At 45.0% G+C, this 17,049-nt stretch overlaps 1 protein-coding gene across 3 annotated transcripts in view; it reads right to left on the bottom strand.

Moving 5' to 3' along the window:
* Positions 1-17,049, bottom strand: part of PLXNA4 (plexin A4) — a 454,438-nt gene that overhangs the window by 96,123 nt on the left and 341,266 nt on the right. For 2 of the 3 annotated variants that reach the window (XM_040663912.2, XM_040663921.2), the window contains exons 8-9: positions 14,681-14,780; positions 12,327-12,441 (exon numbers count right to left, since the gene is read on the bottom strand). In XM_040663912.2, the coding sequence (XP_040519846.1) occupies positions 12,327-12,441; positions 14,681-14,780 (215 nt within the window). Of the gene's footprint in view, positions 1-1,814; positions 4,074-12,326; positions 12,442-14,680; positions 14,781-17,049 lie in introns of those variants that run through there. The other variant, XM_015291826.4, reaches the window with a different exon arrangement.

The following is a 17,049-nucleotide window of genomic DNA, read 5'->3' as shown; positions in this document are numbered from 1 at the left end:
TTATAATTCTATGAATTGCAGACATCCTACAGGGAAACGAGTAAATCATCCCTGAGGGTTTAACAATGACCCATCCACCTACTAGCAGTCTGTGCCCTTCACTGGGCTCCCAGTTAATCTGTCTTCTCCTGTGCACTTCTTGTGTTCAAGAAACATTTAGATGTTGTACTAAGAGCCGTGGTTTACTGGGGAGATACTGGTGGTAGGTGAATGGTTGGCCTGGATGATGGTGGAGGTCTTTTCTAACTTTGGCGATTCTATGATTCATCCAGAGCATCTACATGAGGGAAGCTTTCATATTTTTGCTTCATGTTGCTCCCTCATGATCCATGGTGGCATTGAGAGGATCTCCACTTTCTACAGAGGGAAACTAGAGCCCACCTTTTTCTGACTGCTCTGTAGGCATGTTTGTCAAGAAAGCCAACCCTTCAAAACTATTTTTCATCCTTTTATCCTTTTTTTTTTTTTTTTTGGCCCAAAAGAGAATTCTCACTATTCAGATCCAGATATCCAGCATCAGTTCCTTCTCTTTAAAACTCAATGCATTTAGCTCACTTTTCCTCCTGACATCAACTTGCAGTTCTTAATCCTTAGTGTCACTTTGCTGTTGTTGCTGCTGTTTTGTTTGTTTTGTTTTTTAAACTTTCCTTTATATATCCTTTGTTCATAACAGCCATCTCTGTGCTTGCCTAAGCCATGTTGCCCCAAAGGAACATAGAATCACAGAATCAGTATGGTTGGAAAGACCACCAAGATCATCAAGTCCAACCATCAACCCATCCCCACCATGCCCACTGAACCACGTCCCTCAGTGTCACATCTGCCCTTTTCCTGAACACTTCCAGGGATGGTGACTACCACCTCCCTGGGCAGCCTGTGTCAATGCCTCATCACTCTCTCTGAAAAGATTTTTCTACTAATATCCAACATTATCACATGACCTAAGTGGGAACTGGGAACTGTTTATTCCTCGCTCAAGCCCTTTTGGATCCCACAAGAAATGATACTCAGATTGTTATTTACTCACATGTTATGTAAATAATAATTATTTTTTTAATCCATCTGTTCTACTGAGATGCAATGTACTATGGCTTTCTCACCCACCTACTATGTACTCTAATCAATCCAGTAAGGTAAGATTTGAGAGACATGGATTGGTTCTTTATAAAAATATCTAGGCCACAGCATCTGGATGCCCTGTTTCTTAGATTAGATTAAAAATCATTTAAAAAATCAAAACCAAGCCCATGAACAACAATAATAAGGAAAGAGAAAGGAAAGGAATGAAAAGAAGTAGGAAAAAATGAAAGAAAGCGTACACACAAAAAGACTTTTTGCCATTGGTTTTGGAGGAATCAGATTTCTCCTGGATAAAAAGCAGGAAAACATCACATTGGCAGACAAGAGGCAGCAGGGAGTGACTGGAATATGTTGCTTGAATTTCGCTCTTGCATGTTGACACAGTCACCCTGGGTCAGAGCTGCCCAAGCAAAATCAGTCACTCCTTTAGCAGCTGCCCTGCACTGCTGCAGAGAGCTTCGGATGACAAGGTGGTTCCACCAATGAATCACTTCTAAACTCTCACACAACTTCCGAGGCCCACGGTAATTTGGAGAACAAAGCAGCCACAAGCTTGGCATTACGGGAGCAAAGGGGTGAGTTATAGTCCATGTTGTGTTTACATTATTACACCACTAATTCCTAGCATCATAAAATTATATTTAAAATTTACACGAACGGTGCCAGGGAACATTATTAGGTTATAAAGTGGAATCAGGTCAATGTTTTTCAGGCAGGACTCCAAGCTTCATAAATTTCTGGACATATTTCCCCCAAATTTACATCGGCACCAGCAGCAATCAAACCAGCTACAAAAAGCTTACCCAGTCAAAGAATTTTTTAATGCACCATATATTTTATCTTCACTTCTTAAGTTTACAGTGCTGTTAGTTTGATTGATGGTGTACTTATTTATTGGCACAGCAAAAGTAATAACACACGGAGAAAATGCTCAGAACTTTAAAGGCAGCTGATGAGGAGAAAGCAACAGGATTTATGGGAAGTCTAAACATCTGCAGAGACAACAAAGGGGTAATTGAGTCCTTGCATAGCTGTCACTTCCAGTGGTTACTTTCTAGTTAAGAGACTTCCATGCACTCAGGATCAAAAAGCAGCTTTCTTTTGTCAGATACTGAAAGTGATTCTGGTGCCTGGGAAAAGGTGGCTGATCTGGAGGCTGGAGCTCAGTCTGTGGGAGAGATGTGGCCCTGTTTAAGCTCTGCCCACTCTAGCAGCTACATACCTCAGTGGTGACTTGCACAGACATCACTGCTAGACAAAGGAGTATGATCAGATTGAATTCGCTCATCTGCCATTGCCTCTTACATCCCTGGTTTTGGTGCTATGGAAGCTAGTGAGCAATGACTGAAGTTGGATTGAAGAATGGGAATAGAAGTTAAATGAAGATAACCAACCTCCTTTCATGTGGCTCACTGCTGAATCCCATTGACTGAGAGCAAAGCGATGCCCCAAGGCCATGCAGGCCGTGTTGAGAAGTGGCCCAAGTCTTCTGAGAGCTGGATCCTGACCTAAGACAATTCTGCCTCTGAAGTCAGTCCACACATCTCTGCTGATCAGCATTAATGATTTTACCCTCCTTTAATTCTTTATTAATAGAGCCCTTCTCATCCGGTCCATTATTTCACCAGGATCAAGGTCAGGCTGCCATAATTAGCTAAGCTCTGCATTAATCCTTTTTAAATAGAGACACAATGTTAGCACTTCTTCAGCTTTTTGCCTTTTTGACGCATACTCAGAAGCAAAAGTGATGATCAGGAAAGCAGGAACCTTCTGGTCACTGGATGGAGAGTGTGGACTGGAGAAAATAAAAGTAGGTGATTGTCCCATTAGGTACATCTGCTCAAGCAAGAGATGTGGAAGCAATCTCAGTTCTGGTGTTTCCTGAGTGACAGATGCTTGGTTTTGAAATCATAAGAAGTATAAGTGTGTGCACTCAGGAGGGTGACACTTGTGAAAAAAAACCATAGCTAGGTAAGCCAGTCCTTTTAAGATATCACCCATGGTAAAACTGTATTGTGCAAAGCCACAGAAAGCATGGCGCAGAGAACAGCTGAGCACAATCAGCTTACAAAGCACCCATGTCTACCTTCTTTATTTATATTACATGTAACTGCATAGTGTGACTTCTGTTCTTCTGCAAGGGCTTACTTCTGAGGTTCTAAAGATCTTTTATGCATAGTAAAGCATTGCAAATTCATACTCTGTAACATAATACCAATGAGTCTCCAAAGTTTCAGCATTACAATAGTACTCCTTACTGGTCATCTACATGACTGCCAATAACATCAACATGTCATTCAACAAAGCCAGGTTTTCCATATATTTCTGCCCACAAATGATTTTTGCATGCTAAGGGAACCAACCAATGCTCCTTCTGAAACAATGAGAAGTCACATGGCAGCACTCTCATGAGGGGATTTCTGCCATCTGGTTAAAGTGTTGAGCACAAGCTGTAGTGTTTCTTCATAAGAAAGAATGGAAACTCTCTTCTCTAACCTTCCCATATTTTACAAAATTAGTAGGAACTTAATATCTTTGAGAGCTCCACTCTTTGGCCCAACTAGGCTGCAAATGGACAGTGACTTCAGAAGTCAACAGAGGAGACTGAGTAACAGATGGACTGGATGAACACACACAGACCACGTTGATGTGACCCTGCTTCCTTTGGAAATCAGGACAGAAGCCCAAAGAATCATAATACCCTGGCTTGCACAATGGGAAAGTCAGGACAATGATATCATGGTTCTTATCACCCTCCTCCTCACTGAGATCTGTGACAGCATGAGATAACATCCAAGCCAAAGCAAATGGACTTATGTGCAAAGACAAAGCAGGGGAAGGAGATTCTGGGCTCAGCCTCTTGGAGATGTCCCAGTCAGGGCAGGAGAAACAGTCCAGCATTACTTCTTATCTGTGGCTTCAAAATCCTGACAACGTTTCTCCTTGGCCAGGTCCCAGAAGCTCACATTCCAAAGCAGTGAATGCAGACGATGCTGCAATGAAGAAAAGCAAAAAAATTCCTTCTTGAGAACCAGGCCACCCATCACGCCATGCAAAGACTGAAGTGGAACTGTCTTTCCTCTTTGGTAACAATTTTTCCCTTGAATTTCAGAGTGTCACTGGATCACTAACAGTCCTAACAGATGTCCAGATAGCCAGAAATTCCTGTAGTCACTTGAGGCTTTGAAATGGCATTGCACTGACTCAGGCTATCAAAACAACATAAGCTGTTCCTGATGTTATTTCAGGGGTGCTGTGTTGGTGGGGACAGATGAATATTACTCTGTTGCATTCTGAGATGACTCTGTCCTGTGGGATAAATAGTCTTGCATTACAAAGATGAACTGCCCAGCTGGTATGAATAACATGTTGTATTGAGTATCAGATGCTTCTCACATCTACATTCAAGCAAATTTCCCTCAGTTGCTCCAAGAAATTACACAAATATATCTCATGGTTGGAGAGGCTAAATCTTGAGACCCAAATTAAAAAAATGTGTGTATTGGTGGAAGATGAACAGCTCACAGAGAGGTCTTTATCCCTCATTTATCAGTTTGTTGTGGTCTGGTTCCCAGTCTCAACAGAGACATGATAGAGTTCCCCTGCATCAGGACAGACTTCCTGCAAATCTACCTCCACAATTATCAGAAAACCTGATAAAAGTGGATGCAGAAGCTATCCTTTTCCTCTACCAGCTGGAAGATGATGGAACAGAAAGTCTCAGAGGTGATAAAAGGTACCCAGAAAAACAACAGAACAATCCACACACAGTCCTTCCATCTTCTTCACCTCAGTTTAAGTCAGTGCAAGCAATGGCTTCTCATGAAAGCAAAGTATCCAATCTGCAAATGCTCAGACTTCTTGTGAACAGCCCCCATTGAGACCACAGCTCCAGGTATTGTACAAGCACCTATTAACAGAAAGTGCTTAGCCAAATCATAAGAGGATTTGAGAGACACAGAGGCACAGAAATGCCCACAGTGAACATGCCCAAACCAACTCAGAGCTAGAAATGAAACTCTCATCTGCTGAAATGAAATCCATGGCCCCAAATAATGCCTGATACTTCCTTTGAGCAGCATTCCCTTCTATTACCATGCTCCAACAGGCCTATATGAACAAGGGGAAAGTTTTCTGCCTTGTCTGTAGTTTCTGCGTTTAATTTAATAGAAGGGCTTGGGTTGGAAAGAACCTTAAAGGTTATCTATTTCCAATGTCCCTGCTATGGGAGGCACTGGAACTAAGTGATCCAGTTTGCCAGCAGTTTGCCCAAAGCCCCATTCAACCTGACCTTGAACTGTTCCAGGGATGGGGCATCCACAACTTTTCTAGGCAATCTACTCCATAATAATTTTTTCTTATAATTCTTTAAATGACTGCTTCTGAAGTGGAGGTATCCTCAACACGTCACATTTCTGCTTCTGGAAAAATGCTTAAACAATGAACAAGGGCTGAAATTCCAAATCAGCAGGAGTCCTGACCTACAACCCGATCCACACCAACAACTACAGACTCCTCCTGGATCCCCTCTGCCATCCCCTGGACAGGATGTCAACAAGACCAGACTCCATCACATACACTTGGAAACCCTCCTGTGAGCTAAGCAGGTGATGGACACCAAGCCCTCATGCTGCTTAGAGGCAGGTTCCACCAAATGCGTGCAGTGCTATGCCAGATCTTAGCTGCATGGGGTGCAGATTCTTTCTGCTAGGATCTGCACGCTACCTGCCTGTCCGGAGCTGTTCCCAGTCCTCTCACCTCTCCTGCTGGTCCCCTTCCCTCTCACATCACTTGGATGCAGCAGGTTTCTGCAGTTTCCATAGAAACTACACCTCCCCTTAATGATAGACAGGTGCTAAGATAAGTGAGTGGATAATCAACAAGCGGGGAACGATGCAGTGCTCTGGTATTGACCTCCCTGCAGCTGTCATTAATGCCCCTGAGACACTAATTTGTGCAGGGGTGGGCTTTCTTTTCTCCCCAAACCGATGCCACCAGCAGCCACCTTTCTAGCCGAGTTAACAGAGGCTGGAAACAGGAGCAGGAGGAAAACAGAGCGGTTGCCACAGCAACGACTGAAGATGCATCGCTAGAGGGTTTGTCCATACAAGGGAGCAAAGAGTTCACCACATTCATCAGGTGGCTCATGGGGTGTCCAACCCCACCTCTACACAGCCACCCAGGGATTTCTGCAGGGATGCATTTTGGGAGGAGCTGGGCACTTTCCTTTTGCTCCTCCCAAAGGAGGGCATATGCCCAGAGAAGCTGAGGATGCCCCATCCCTGGAGGTAATCAAGGCCAGGATGGAAGGGGCTCTGGGCAGCCCGCTCTGGTGGGTGGCAAATAGCCCACGGCAGAGGGTTTGGAACTAGATGGTCTTTTAAGGCCCCTTCTAACCGAAGCCATTCTATAATCTGGGGTCCCTCAAGACCTGCCTGTTCTGTGACAAGGTGACTGCCTAAAGCCTTCCCTGAGCCAGGCTGGGATGCACCAGCATGACAGGTAGGGTGCTGCAGAGTTTCCTAAAACACCATAATAGGGAAATATAGGTGCCTGCCAGCTCAGATCGATCTGTCATTATCTCTCCTTGCCTTCTTTTTTCCTTCCCGTCTCCCTCTTCTCCCCCAAGAGGAACAAGCAGCAACAAACCAGCACATTTCTTTGCAGAGGCTGCCAGGACAGCTCTTCATTCAGCAAGAGGCAGAGTGAGCACCAGGCGAAGCAGCACTCTGCTCTCCAGCAGCTGCTCGCCAGCATGCAGCTCACACAGCTTTCTACCACTTTTGACAAATTAATATTTGAAGCAGTTGCTTCTTTTATGTGGGCTTTACTGTCATTAGCACGTACAACTCTACATAAAACACTTTGGTGCGAGATCTTTTCTTCTCTTTTCAGGCAGCAGATGAAAATCCTTTTAATAAAAAGCTTGTTTGGGGGAGGAAGAAAAACACAGGCACACGCAAATCGGCTGAGCAGAGAAAGATGAAAACCTCCTTCAAGGTAATTAAATGATTATGTATCTTTTAAACCCAGCAGATAACAGATTTGTTATCGAGGCTTGCTTTTCACTTTTGCCTTTTTTTCCCTCTTTTTCCCCTACACAAAGCTAAAATCCTTGCAAGGCCCAGAACAAGATAGTGTTCATCTTTCAGAAGACGGCACAAAAGAAGACTTAATCCTTTATCCCATCAACTCAAGTAGGCTGTTCCATCTTACCCCCAGCCAAGCAGCCAAGCCCTGTGCAGATGTTTGGGAAAGGCTGACATGAGAACTATGCCACTGGACCAGGTGTATTGGGTAGCAGACATCAGGTGCGATGAGTTCGTATCACACTTCATATCAATTGGCTTATCATTCTGTGCCTCAGTTTACCTCTCATACTTATTGGCTGCCTTTTCCATTTACAGAGAGAATGGATGAGCTCTTAATTTGTGACACTGTCAATAAGGAAGGGTTGATTTCATTGGTCATTAGGCTGCAACACAATGCTTCACAGTGCAACGCTGCCACTGCAGCATGACTTTTGCAGTGGTCAACAGCAAATGTCAGAAGGGGAAACAGAATGTGCAATAAACAAATATAGACACAGCCCGATCCCCTCTCTAGACTGTGATTCTCTCAATCTTTACTACCTGCTTTGTTTAGGAAAAAGAAAAAAAAACAAAAAAAAAAACAAAGCCAGCCAATAGCAAACAAATAAAAAAATTCACATAAGTATTAAAATGTCTCTTTTCATCCTTCACTCCTTTCCTGCCTCCAATTGCAATAATATCAGCTCCCTTTTATAAAGCAAGAACTCACTCAGTATATTTCAAGTGAGTGCACTTGGCTTTCAAAAACCTGCTGTAAAGGGAAATTATACGTCAAGGTGTAGTATTTGTGCCACAAATCATCCAGAGACATCGTCAACCCCATTTGATTGAGTTCAGCACCATAATCATAAATACTCTTGCTTTATGACCATGCTGGAGTTCTTAACCAGGAGCAAACACGGGTTTTCCCAAGGCACCAAAAGCAGTTGATTCAGCTCCATTATGGGCAGAGCTGATTCACCAAGCACTGAACAAATGACAGGTATGAAATCCTGGCTCCTTGCAGACAGTGTGGGATGCGTCTCATTATCCTATTTGTCACCTTTGGTTTCGTTTTGCAGGGTGATAGAAGGACAGCTGCCTTGTCCTAGCCCAGGACTGGCTGATCATAGCAGTCCACAATATGGTTCAAAAGCCCCTTTGGATGGTAGGTCACAAACTATACAGAGATAAACAGCATTTTCCTTTCTGATCAGCACGGATAATGGCCAACATCCTTCTGTTCTCCACCGGGGTCAGTCTCAAATTCATTGTGTTCTGCACTAATTGAGAACTCATACTTCAAGGAAAAGAAAAGAAAAAAATCAAGATTTTTTTTTTTTCTGTGCACATGAAGAAGACTTGAAAGAAATTAAGGCTGAACCCATGGAAATCCAAAAGCTTGTGAGGTATGCTAAGGAAATGGTGGAGTCAAAAGCACAGAAGGGCACAAGGGTCCCTTCACTGTGCTTCTTGCTGGTACTAGGGTGATGGGTACCAGCCTGAACAGACCACTTGCAGCTCAGGCCATCTGGAGAGTGGGAAGCCTCAACCTACTCAAGGGTGAGATGCTGTACAGGCAAAGAGAGAAAGAAATCACCCAGAGGTAGGTGTGACAGCAAAGGGAAAGTGAAAACCATAGTGTCAGAGAGGGGAGTAGGTTTGGCATGCCAATAATGATGATTACAGAGGGAGAGAGTTTCTGGCCCTGATCCACGTGACAAAGTAGCACTAATATTTATTTGCTTGGCAGAGAGATTCATGGGACAAGCAGACCATATGATCCTGGAAGCCAGCCATGCTAATCTGCTCTGTAGTCTCAGGGAAGGACTGCAAATGGGATGGTCCAACCATCCCACGTTTGTAATAGTTTCCTATCACTATGTCCTCAAGACTTACACGTTTAAGAGGCACTCATACCCAGATGGTGCTGAACACACCCTTTTTGCATCCTTAGGGAGTCAAAGTACTTGCAGAGAAAAGAAGCATTGCAGATGGAGATGAAAAGCCATTAAAAATAGACCTACTCACAGTGATGGTATGTTGGGAGCTCTACTGAAGACTGCTTTGGGAGGGCTGGAAGTGCACCTCAGCCCTGTTAACCTGACAAGTCATGTTACATCATCAGGAAGTGGGTGGAGGTCTGAGAGGGCAAGGGAGAACCAGGCCTGGCCTTTACTGTTCACAGAACTCAATGAATAAGCTCAGTACAGGGCAGAAAAGGAAAGAACTAAAGGTGAAACTGAAAAATAGAGGAGATTTCAGTGGAGATGAGTCAGTGAGAAGATGGCTTCTTAAGAGAAGTGTGGGATGTATACGCAGCATTTACTTTGTAATTTGTCAAAAGTGTAAATTGATAAAGTTTGAAGTGTAATTTGACAAAACCTGTCTGGCCATGCAGAGAAGGCAAATATGCATTTGTCAGGATGCATTGCTGATGCCGTCCTTTCCCTGTTCTGTTGTCTTCGAGAGCCTCAGACAGCAGCGAGAACAACTCTAAAGCTACAAGGCATTTCTCACATTGCCAAGCAGAAAGCTGTCACTGATAGCTTCAGTTTTGCAAGGCCATTATTTTTGCAGATATTATCCACTCTTTCCAGTGCTGGGAAGTGTTTAATCTGTGCAGCAGATAGCAAAAACAGCCCTGAACTGAGCAGCTGACAACCAAATGTGTCTCCCATGGGAAAGAGCTTTGTGCCCAGATGTGGATTTGCTGCAGAAGCCAAAGGGGCTGGAACCATCATTAGCAATGACCATTTTAATGTGCCTGTATGTCATGATGCTGTCATTCCTTGTAGATCAATAGTTGTCTTTTAGGGGTTTGTACACTTACTTGATGCTTTGCAAGATCAGACTGTGAGTATTTGAAGCTCAGCAGAAAAACCTCTATTAAAGGGGATACAAGATAGGAAGAACCAACAGACAAATCCTCTCAGATTTGAACTGTCTCTTTGTCTGAAGGTGGCACCTTTAAGAAACCCAATGAGAGGTCATACAGTGATGGAAAAAGTGTGCTCAAATGTGGAGGTCTAGAGAAGACAGCGAGTCAACTGTCTCCTCTCCAGTTCTTCAGAACAAGATCTTAGTGGAAATAGAGTAAAAACCAGATGATTCTCTCCCTATGGAACTGGGATGATGAAGAGTTTCACATGATCTTTCTGATGCAAAGAAGAGGCAGGTGGAGAGGCAAGCTGAGGCAGGTGGAGATGCACTGAGACTTGTAGGTCTTTCATGTGCAGCAGCTGGAGGAGAAGAGAGATGGGAACCAGGAAGATGAGTCTTGTGCTTCGTGCATAAAACCTGCCACTGGAGATGAATGATGAGACAGTGCCCCAGCAAATGCCATCTGCTCTAGAGGGTGAGGTACCTCCAGTTCCTGATGTGGAAGATAGAGAGAACTGCATCCACCAAAACTGACCAAATTCTGCCAAAGGCTTCACAGAATTATAGAATATCCTGAGTTGGAAGAGATTCATAAGTCCAACTCCTGGCTCCAGACAGGACACCCAAACATCAGACCATCCGGCTGAGTGCATTGTCCAAATGCTTCTTGAACTCCAGAAAGCTCAGTACCATGACCACTTCCTTGGGGAGACTCTTCCAATACCCAACAACCCTCTCATTAAAGAACATTTTCTTCATGCCCAAACTGAGCTCCCCTGGTCACAGTTTCATGCCATTCCAATAGGTTCTATCGCTGGTCACCAGAGAGAGGTATTCAAGGTAATAAATTCCATCTGGTTGGAATAGGGCTGAAGCCTGGGCTGCCTTCTGCACCACTTCACCCCAAGCAGAGGGTATCAAATACCCACCCTCTAAGCTCTCAGTGAGTTTTCCAGCAGGTTAACAGCAAATGCTGAAACCTGCTAGACAAAGAGCTGGCAACCTCCCTGCTCGTGAATATTTATGACTTGTCCCGATGCCTGTGCAGTTCAGGATGTCTGCTCCAGGACATCTCAGCCAGCACATATGTTAAGGGAGTAGTGGGAGGGGACAGGGGATGCCATAGTAGTGTGAAACCATTACAAGCATGTCCTTCGGTCCAACAAACTGGGTTGCCTGGGGCACAGGCTAGGGGATAGGAAAGGCAATATTTTAAAAACACAAGACCCAGCAAGCAGTGCAGGGAGAAGCGTAGATTTCAGCCTCCAAATGCAGCGCACGTCGATGGAGATTTCAGCAGCCGCCTCTGTGCCCAGTGGTTCAGCAGATATCAGATCTCTTAATGGGTACTGGTCCCTTGGGCCAGGCACACAACGAGCCATCTCGGGTCATTTACCAGACAGGCCAGGATGCTTTCAGACCATTCCTGACCAGGAAGTAATTAAGTGGCTTCCTATTTGTATTCTCCTGAGCTCCACTTGTCTGCAAGTGCTCATTAGTTACAATACAGCCAGATAGCATTTGCAGTGCAGCAGCCAGCTCTGTATTAAGCCCCAAGGTCCAGTTCAGCTCTAGCTCAGAGACTGGCAATGAGGCATTCCCTGGCCTCTGCTGGAAGAAGTTTGGTGTACTGGCCATTAGGCACCAAACACACAAAGCCACCAACATCCTCAAAGCACTTCTGAAATACACTGCCACTGTTTTCATAGCCCTAAATACTCCCCGGATCTAAGTAGCTTGGAGTATTTGCTTAGAGGCAGCATCCTCTTCTTCTCTCCAGGTAGAAATGCATGACCAGCATTTTTTATTGCTCCCAGGCAGGGACTTGTCATCCACTGTTGGTAGATGCAATGGCTTCCCGAGGTGGCACACTCCCTATAGGTGTGCGTTATTTTTGAATGGAGGCCACCACCAAGCCCTCCTAGTCCCAGCAGCACACACATATTGGCTATATCTTGGCAAGGACCATGACCCAGCATATGATGGCTCTGAGCAGAGCTTGGAGGTATCAGCACTTTGCTGTTGACAGACAGCTGCGTCATTGGGCAGAGCTTCTCTGCATGATGCGCCAACACGCTGGGGATGAGCACCATCTTTCAAATGGGTTTCAGTATGAGGAAGAGGAGATGTAGAGGGAAAAGTGAGGGTTTTGTGCAGGGCAAGCCAAACAGGGAGAGGGTGGGATTGGAGCTGGAGAAGGCTTCACAGCCTGTTGGTCTGAACCAAACAAAAAGGCTACATCATCTCATGATCTCTGAGAAACCCTCCCACACAGCATGTGCCCCTGCCTACCTCAGGCAGCTTGACTCGTCCCTCCTGGAAGGAGCAGGTGCTGGGGTCATGAGTGCAGACGTGGCGGTACTTGCACCAGTGGCACCGGTAAGGGCTCTCCACGCATGACAGACACCTGAAGATGGAGGGAAAGAGCAGTCACTTGGCCAGCCTGGCCTCTTCAACAAACAGGACAGACCAGGAGGTTGAGAGCGCTTGTCAGAGATAAAAATAGTCCGTCAAACGCTGCTTTTACAATACTAGTAGAAAACCATAGGCTTTGAACTGGCCTGACATCATCAGGTCTCCAGATGGCACTTTGCTTGCCATGGCCTGAGCTGAGTTTCACTGTGACTGACATGCCTTATACTACTTAGAAAATTTAGACTGCTTTAATATCATTCTAACTAGACTAATGATATTTTTTGTTGTATTTTGGTTACCCTGTTACTACTTTCAATGAGATTTACAACAGGTCCTTGGCTTCATACACAAGGTGTCTTCCCCGTTTGCCCATAACAAGATTCTGAGTGTAAAAAACAGTCTAAAAATCAGAGAACATTCATGATCAGATGAGAAACTGTCATGGCCTCACTGTTTCTGTGCTAAACTGCAGCAATGCCCTGAGAGCTGTGAACACATCATTAGAAGGTGCCCAGAGTAGGGGCTGAAAGAATAGTCATGGCCATGGAGGGCAGTCATGGTGCACCAGCAGATCCATCTGGCTGATTCTGCTTCCCTCAAGTGTTATGCAGAGGCCAAACAGAAAGTGGTATGCATCAAGCTCAGGATCAAGCAAGATATGCTGTTCCACAGGCTTATTATTATGATTTGTGCTCAGAGTGATGGGGATCCTGCACATATATTGGCTATACTCTTCCTGGTCTCAGCAGAGACAGAAAGACCTAGCAGTTTTTTGGGAAGCAAAAGGCATATTTATGAAGTCACCTATTCAGAGTATAAGAGAGAGCCATTCCCACCATCTTGCAAGCATTTGCACTCCTATATCCCATAGTCCCCCTAGAGTATGAGCTGCAAACACCTTTTCGAGACTATTTTACAGCACTGACTTATACCTACATCACTTTTTTTTATTTATTTGATATGATGTCTGTCCACCAGGAACCACACTGAGCCATAATAAATTGCTTACACAAAACAAGCACTGGATGGTAACAACTCCTGTTTGCTCACTGTCAGAGATCTTCATGCTGCTGCAGTCTCTGAAATACCTGAAAGGGATTTGGAGGGAAATTTTCCTGGCCTGTACGTGCCACTGGGTTTTTAATGGGCAGGAGTGGAAAAAACTGCCTCCAGGATAGCTTGGCTGAGTGCAGCAGGCAGACGCACACCCTCAGTCCTGTCTTTCTGTGAAATCTCGTTCAACTTCAATCCACTTTCAGCTCTGGTACAGCGAGCTGTTCTTCAAATTGGTAACAAGTGCTTGCTCTGATACATCAAATTAAAAATGGATAGTGTATTATAGTTTGTCAAGTAAGGAACCAAAACATGCCATAAATATTTAACACCACCATCTCTCCTCCTCTCCCCCCCAACACTTGCTTTCTGACACTGTTTGTCAAAGCAGCAGGAACACGGAAATAGGATTTGCCTTTGCTTGTGAATTGCTGAGCCGCAGTAATTATCTGCTTTTGGCACTTCTGATGGCTCAGTGGTGGTGACAGAGCCGCTCAGTCTTGCTCAGGGGTGGATCAACGTGCTGGAAGAACATCATCCTGCTTTGGCAGACTTACTCTGGTGGGGCAGCTGCTGCATACCAGCTAAATCCCATGATAATGTGGTGCAGGGCAGGAAAGGAACTTGCAAGATAGAGAAGATGGGTTTGAAGAAATCAGCTGGGCGGTCCCCACTCTGTTCACATTACACAGGAACCCACAACTCCCATCTTTCCACATTTTGGGACTCAAACTCATGCTAACCACTGGGGCAGGACCCTGCTGGTGGGACTGATATGGATAAGGGTTGGAGGTGCTTATATTTGGGCAGAATTCAACCATCCACAAACAACTGCTTACTAGAAAGGCAAAGGGGCCCTTTGCTGAAGTCAGTTTGTTTTTTGACTTGCTTCAATGCAAACTTCCACTGATCCCCCTTTCCCTGAGGGGCATGTGATGATGTACCATTACTCAAGGCAATGCCCTCCTCCATAGGAGGATCGTAAATGGAACAAATGTTCACTATGCCACCTCTGGTCTTCCCAGGAGAGAAAGCATCATGCTGACCATTACTAATGTAATTCTGACTGCTGCTCTCCTCCACAACTGACCAAATTCCTGAGGGACACACGCCTCACTGGGTTCTGTGGCAGATCCAGGATTGGGATAGAAAACAGATATCAAAGGAACTTGACGTACGAATTGTGGACACTGCAGTTGTAGAAGACAAAGCTGGTGCTAGCAAAGGTCATGCCCGTTTCCTTGGACTTGAGCTGGAGCTGGACTATGTGATGGTCTCCTAGGAAAAAAAAATAATATATACATCAGTTTGTGACTGTATTAGCACAGTTGGCCATGCCACCAGCCTGAACCAGAAGCTGGTCCAGAGTACCTAAGCTAGTTTATCCTCAGTGGGTGAAGGAAGTGCAATAAAATCTGTCTACAGCTCAGTTCTCCAACAAGTACATCTTCCCCCATCATGGTATTGTGGTGATGGATTAGGTCTTCACCACTGAAAAACTGCAAGCAAGGTCTGTGCTGGATGATACCAACAGGTCTAGGTAATAAATCTCTGATTTCAAAACTATGGTAAATGAAGTCAGCAAGTAGGAAAGCTAAGCACAAAGAGTAGATGGAGATGCCTGGAATAAGGAGCTCATTCAAATGGAGCACTGTCTGTAAGGCTTTTCATTCCTGTAGGTTCATTTAAGTCCACCAAAGGAAAGGGCCTGGGGGAGATAGGGTGTATCTTCTTTTCACCATCATTATCTATCATCTCTGAATATAGGCCAATACTCAAAACAGGGTAGGGGTTCCATGTCATTCACCCCAGTGTCCATACATGCCAGTCTTTGGCTACAAACAACCCAGCTTAATGTGGGAGAGACATCCACAAGCCTCTGTGTGCTTCTGGAAGTGCCAATCCATTTCCACAGCAGACCCATCAGCAGCAAAGCTTGAGCCTCAGCTTCTAGATACCAACTCCCCTTTTCCCACTGCTCCCAAGCCAAGCAGTCAAGTGCTACCTCTTCTCACAAAGCCAAAGGCCCCATTCAAAACTCATCACCTGTGGGAAATGACTGGGTACAGTAATTGCAGTAATTTGGTGGGGAAGGGACCCATGTTTAATCCAAGACTTTGGCTTGGCTGGCCCTTTCTCCTCTATTATTTTCCTTCTCACCTGAAAGATTCATTAATCAATCAGGCCAAAGTAAACTCGACAATTTATCTCGGCTCATCCACCTACAGGCATACACACATACATACCACATATGCACACACAAACCACACACTTCACTAAGCACGTTTTGCTGCCAGTGCTCGACTCTGCTGCCCATCTGCTGCCGCCGGCTTTGACAGCTCTGTTAACCACATCGTATTTAACAACTTTGCCAGTGTCTTGCATATATTTTAAAACAGGATGTGAGGATTGGATGGTTCCAGGGATCAGATGTTCTACAGAGCCACACATCCTTTGGTTCAGATCCAGTTTCTGGCCCTACGCATGGAGGATGTGGTCTTTGCAGAGGTGCAGAACACCAGCTGCTGAAGTTGATACAAGCTGCAGGTGCTCAGCATCTCTGGAAACCACATAAATCTCTCTCTCTCTTGTTCTGCCTTGAGCTACCATTGCTATTTTTGCTTGCTTGTCAATTGTAGCTGGGCCTGAGACAGATGTCCATATCAAGGAAATAGTTCCTGGCAGCTATCTTGCTAAGTAAACATAGTTGATGATTCAGTGGGACCTGAAAATGGGAACAGCCCTTTGGGGGCTTCTTTTGGGTCCTCAGTGGAGAGCACATGCAGCTGTGTGCAGCTTGGGGAGAGCAGGGGGAGGTGATGGTGACAGCTTGTGTAACTTCATTTCTATGGCCTGTAGGGATCCCTGAAGGCTTTCCAGTAATATTTCACAAGAAGCCAAGGAATATAATGGCTACATCCTCTCTGCACTTCATGAGGTGATCGATAGAGTTGAGGTTTTTATAGCAAATCTCTGCAAGAGACACAGGTGCTCTTGAAAGTACCAAGAAAGGCATTTCAGAAGGGAAGCCAAAAAGAGCATGAGGCTGGGGATAAGGGGCCCATCCTCGGAGACAAGGTATTTCTGCATTGAATCATTCTGGGATGGAGCCAGCAACAAACATGAGCATAAGCACAGGAGCAAAAAATGGCCAGTGACAGAGACAACAACTGAACACACAGATCTAAAGGTAAGATGAACAGGATAAAACCGTGGAAAGGACTGTTCAGGTCTGCAGGATTTTCTTAGTGCTGGGATGGGATGTGTTGAGAGCATTTCCAATCTTATTACTTGGGATGTACCACACCATCCTGGGCAATAAACGAGTGGAGATCCTTCATCTGACTCTTGTCTTTGCTAGATATAGGCAACTACCACTCGGTGGCAGTCTGAAGACATGTACTACCACGCATATAGGCACCTAAATGCAGGTACTGATATTGTAGCTCAACACTCTTACACACAAACTCACACATGCAGCTCACTCATGCTACAGCTGTAGCAGTCACTGGCAGCATAATCCCTACCCTGTGCTTTGCATGACCTG

This window comes from Gallus gallus, chromosome 1 (assembly GCF_016699485.2).
Source record: "Gallus gallus isolate bGalGal1 chromosome 1, bGalGal1.mat.broiler.GRCg7b, whole genome shotgun sequence".
NCBI lineage: Eukaryota > Metazoa > Chordata > Aves > Galliformes > Phasianidae > Gallus > Gallus gallus.
This window is presented reverse-complemented; position numbering and strand designations above follow the sequence as displayed.